The 5,000-nt window shown below is 42.3% G+C and overlaps 2 protein-coding genes across 2 annotated transcripts in view; one reads left to right on the top strand and one right to left on the bottom strand.

The window, feature by feature from the left end:
* LOC138042821 (N-acetylated-alpha-linked acidic dipeptidase 2-like) overlaps positions 1-5,000 on the top strand; it is a 13,914-nt gene that overhangs the window by 8,764 nt on the left and 150 nt on the right. The window contains exons 3-5 of the mRNA XM_068888842.1: positions 1,559-1,756; positions 2,532-2,823; positions 3,871-5,000. The exon at positions 3,871-5,000 is cut by the window's right edge and continues 150 nt beyond it. Of these exons, the coding sequence (XP_068744943.1) occupies positions 1,559-1,756; positions 2,532-2,823; positions 3,871-5,000 (1,620 nt within the window). The remainder of the gene's footprint in view (positions 1-1,558; positions 1,757-2,531; positions 2,824-3,870) is intronic.
* Positions 4,918-5,000, bottom strand: part of LOC138042820 (uncharacterized) — a 12,993-nt gene continuing 12,910 nt past the window's right edge. The window contains exon 9 of the mRNA XM_068888841.1: positions 4,918-5,000. This exon is cut by the window's right edge and continues 1,429 nt beyond it. The gene's annotated coding sequence lies outside the window, so the exon portion shown is untranslated.

Below are 5,000 nucleotides of genomic sequence, written 5' to 3'. Positions count from 1 at the left end.
CTTAACCCTTTTACCGCCGAGGGCTTCCCCATTGACGAGTAAAATCGTCTGGCTTTGGACAGAGTAAAATCCGGCGATGTGTCAATTTGCATTTTTGGCGGTGGAAGGTTAAGAGAAGTTAAGATAAGGCGGTTAAGATAGGACGACGAATACGAAAACGCCACAAAACAATGCGTTTTGCCGTCCTCGTTCTGGCAACGACGTACATTACATTAGGCCATCTTCGCTCCTAATGGGAGCATAGGGCGTCAACCATGGACCTCCACCTGACCCTATTTTTGGCAGTTCTCTTTGCCTCTAACCAAAGTGATATTCTTCTTGGCGAGATCATCTTGCACACTCCGCCTCCAGGATTGCCTTGGGCGGCCTCTTCTTTTGAAACCCCTGAGGGTTCCATTCGAGGGCGGAACGGGTGATGTGAATTGACTAAATTTGAGATTGTGTAGAGGGCGTAAGAACCTGAGGAAATATTTTTAATTTTCTTCCCAAACAACCACACTGTTCATGCCAATTTTATTCCCGAAATGTTGATAAACACTTTCCATTCCGAACGACTTGGAGTTATCACGAAATTGATAATGAACAATAACGGGAAAAAATATTTTTAGACAACGTTCTCGGTGGCGTTGTCGTTGCCTAAGGTCGCTAATGTCGTCAGGCAACGGATGCGAGGAACACCAGGAGGAAGACCAGGAGGAAGTCCAATCTCGACCCCAGAGCTCTTCTCTTGACTAAGGGAGAGAAGAGCTCTGGGGAACTCTGAAACAAAGTGTCTCCTAGTTGGTTTTTCGTGATGAACAATCAAGAGCTTCTCTGAGGGCCGATTTACACGGTACGATTTTTGTCGCATGAGACAAGCTCACGACAAGCCTACGACATGACTTACGATTGTCGCAGCGTTATAAAATGCTACGACAGTTTTTCTGGCGTACACAACAATCGTAAATCATGTCGTGGGCCTGTCGTAAGCCGTTGTCGCATGCGACAAAAATCGTACCGTGTAAATCGGCCCTAAACGGTTCATATTAGCACGAGGAGTGAGCAGGTGCCCTGAGGTTCAAGTGGCTATAAGAACCCTACGGCGCATATTCCGCTATGAGAACCCTACGGCGTATGTTCCCCTTCACAGAGTTTCCCAGAGCCTTGGGTCGATCCGAGGCTCTGGTGACGAGAATAGAGGAAGTCCGGCTATACTCTGGTTGTACTCTTGGCTGTGGCATGTGCTGTTACTACGAATCTGCCAATTTATTTATTTATTCTTCTTTACGACTGACACCTGAAAACAATTATCATTTGAGCAATAGGCGCTTGCCCAATAAATACATCACCAAGGCTTTGTAAGGTCACCAATTATCACAGAAAATAGATATTAATCTTTATCAATTACTGATTTTTGTAATCATTGTTCGAGTACATCCAGCGAACCATGCAAGAGGTTCTTGCAGCTCAGTGTTTAGAAGAATGGCTCAACGGCTATCTCAGTGTACAGAAACGAAAATATAATGGACTTTTATGTCATGTGCCCGAGTAAAATTATTTTTGTTCTTCAAATCAACAGGTTTTACGTAAAGATGAAGAAAAAGCGAAAGAGTTTCCAGTTTTCTTAGGCTACGCGTCCAGCGGGAGGGTGAAGGATGAGATTGTGTACGCCAATTTTGGAACAGAGGAAGACTTGAGACAACTGGAAGACATGGGGGTGTCTGTCAAAAACAAAATTGTCATTATTCGGCTAGGAAAAGTATTTAGGGGGAATAAGGTAAGTCATTTTAATGATGAAATGGCTATATGGAATTGATCATATATGAACTGCGGATATGAAATCAAGTGAAGCTATGATCCTAGCAGTTATGAACGCAATTTTTGCAATTGCGTAGAGAAGCCTGAAAAACTGCCAGGACCAAAGCTCCACTTGATTTCATATCCGCAGTTCATATATGATCCATTCCATATATCATTTCATCGTTGATTCACTCCTCACGGGAACATTAGAACCCACAAATAACCAGCTCCCAACGTCAGTGGGTTCATAGCTCAGTTGGTTAGAGCGTCGCACCGGTATCGTGAGGTCACGGGTTCAAACCCCGTTGAAGTCCTGAATTTTTCAGGCTTCCCTACGCAAATGCAAAAATTGCGTTCATAACTGCGATGATGATAGCTTCACTTGGTAAGGCATCTTGTAATATAAATTTCTTAACGGTAAAGGTCCTGTTTTTATCATAAGTAAATTGATTAGAAATTAACAAAGTCCTTCTCAAAGGGTTAGGGAAAGAATTCGATCTGATTTTAGACCAGGCTTGAAATCGAGAAGCAAGCTATATAATTCCTCTTTGACAACTTTTTTGGACTACCCGCACAATCCATGCTTTTACTTTGTTGCAACGAGAGACGACGCAAAACAAACAAACAAACAAACAAAAAACCAAAAAAACACTACCAAGCTAAAGTATAACTACGCTCAACCAATGGATACCCTATCGCGTGTCTTGTGACGGAAGTAATAAAAGACTTTTCTTTGTTCCTTTCTATTCAAGGTGTTCAATGCCGCTTCGCACGGCGCATCCGGGGCCATTATATACACTGACCCTGGCCAGTTTGCCCCTGACGGTCCTCTTAACACATTCCCTAATTCTTGGTGGCTCCCAGACACCGGTGTTCAGCGTGGGACATCTTTGGGAAAACAGGGTCCTGGAGACCCACTCACCCCGGGCTTCCCCTCAGTTGATGGAATATACCGGAAGCCTCTGAATCAGAGCGGGTTGCCCACAATTCCTGCAATGGCTTTGTCTTACGGAGATGCAAAGGAGATATTGCGTCGAATGAAAGGTAAGTACCATACCTTACTCTATGGTGACTTTAACAGTGCAACGCGCCTTACCGTGGCCACCCAACAAACTTTCACATTTGACAATTACGTGTAAATACGTCAACTCAACAACCCATGCAACGCTGTTCAACTTACAACTGTGCGAGCTTTGTAAGGAGGCGTGACTGTCAATCAAATTCGCACACCCTTATTGGCGGATACTTTGTAAAAAACATTGTTAGGTGGTCACGGTAAGGCGCGTCGAATTGTAACCACAATCTGGCTTTAGCTTTAAAGTTTTTAAACCTTTTCGTAAAATTTTAATTTAAAGGACTCTTTCTCGTTTCCTCACGCATTTTTACAACTGAAAGCACCTGTTTTGTCTTAAATGCGCAACAAATGGCAAACCAGAGCTTGAAATGCAATTGACGCAAAAAGAGAATGGACAAGTTTCCGTTTTGTTTTTTGAAAAAAAGTTGATAATTCAACTCTGAAAAGACGTTCAAGCTCATTTACTGAGAAGCAGATCATGTTGAGTCATTTGATGTCTTGAAAATGGCTTATCACGATATCAATACTTTCTGACAATTACGCTCACTCTCTCAGGAACTAGCAAGATTTCGAATGTCAGTAATCTCTCCTTTCTTTCAGGGAGCTAACAAGAAAACTAAAAAGTTAATTTAACTTCCCAGCTCGCATTTCATTAAAACGAAAATTACATTTTTTGTTGTCAAAACGCTATCATCTTGATTGTTAATAGATTATTTAACAACTATTCACTGAAGTTGAGGTGGCTAGTGGTGGATATTTGCCGATCCGCGTTTTTGTTGGTTTAGTATATTCTAAAATAGTGAGATAAGATAGCACAAAAAGATGATTTTAACTCATTTATTCGTTGAACGATGACCATATTTTTGGGCGCAAATCCCGCGCAAGCTGCTCGGAGGTGAACAGCAGAGGATATTCGGTGTTTGAGTAGCCAATCAGAGCGCGCCTTCATCGCTATCCACTGTTTTAGTATATACTAAATATTTATATCAAAATGAATTGAATTTTTTTCTTTGAAGGACCCAAAGCACCCAAGGAATGGCAAGGTGGGCTGGATCTTACTTATCATGTCGGACCTGGGTTTACAGACGAAAGTCTGTCGCTCCATATGGAAGTAAATAGCAAACCTGAGATAAGAACCATTTACAACGTGATCGGCAAGATCAGAGGAAAGGAGGAACCCGACCGATACGTGCTCATGGGAAATCACCGGGACGCTTGGGTGTTCGGAGCAGCTGATGCAGTTAGCGGTACCTCTGTACTCATGGAAGTGTCACGTGGTTTGGGAGAGTTACTAAAATCAGGATGGCGGCCTCGCCGGACCATAATGCTTTGTAGCTGGGATGCGGAAGAGCTTTTTATTGTTGGATCCGCGGAATATGTAGAAGAAAATGCTCAGATTTTGCAAGACCGTGCTGTTGCCTATCTAAACATGGACGTAGTCGTGAATGGTAATTTTAGCATTAACGTTGATGCAAATCCTTTGCTACAAAATCTCGCAATTTCTTTGACAAAAGAAATCCGTGATCCGACGGTTGAGCGTAGTAACAGAAGCATGTACGATGTGATGTTGGAGAGGGATGTTACCAAGCATGTCAACGGCTCAGCATTCTGTGAAAATTTATCATTTGGCAGCGATTATGCTGCCTTTTATCATTTTATCGGAGTCTCCTGTGCAGATTGGTCTTATATTTTTGGAGGAACGCATGGAATACGGCGGTCTTATCCAGTTTACCATTCTCTACATGACACATTTTATTGGATAAAAACTTTTGTTGATCCCGAGTTCAAGACTCATCTTGCCATGGGGAAATATGCAGCGATGTTTCTGTTTGAGCTATCAGAATCTCCCATGTTGCCCTTCAATACGACAACCTATGCAAAACTGATACAATCAAAAGCAAAAGAAGTGAAACAAAACCTTCATTTGAAAAAACACGATATCAATTTGATGGCGTTTTCTCACGCGATAGAAAATTTCGTCAATATTTCGCACGAGTTTGAAGCAAACAAGTCAAAGTTAAGAATCGTTGCAAAGGATCTTCGGCCCGTAAACGATCAAATGATGCTGCTAGAGAAAGCGTTTATTCAAACTATAGAGCCCAACAATCCTCGACAGTTAAGACACGTTATTTATGGACCTGACCTT

This window comes from Montipora capricornis, chromosome 3 (assembly GCF_036669925.1).
Source record: "Montipora capricornis isolate CH-2021 chromosome 3, ASM3666992v2, whole genome shotgun sequence".
Lineage (NCBI taxonomy): Eukaryota > Metazoa > Cnidaria > Anthozoa > Scleractinia > Acroporidae > Montipora > Montipora capricornis.
Note: the sequence above shows the minus strand (reverse complement) of the source record. Positions and strands in the feature narration are given on the sequence as shown.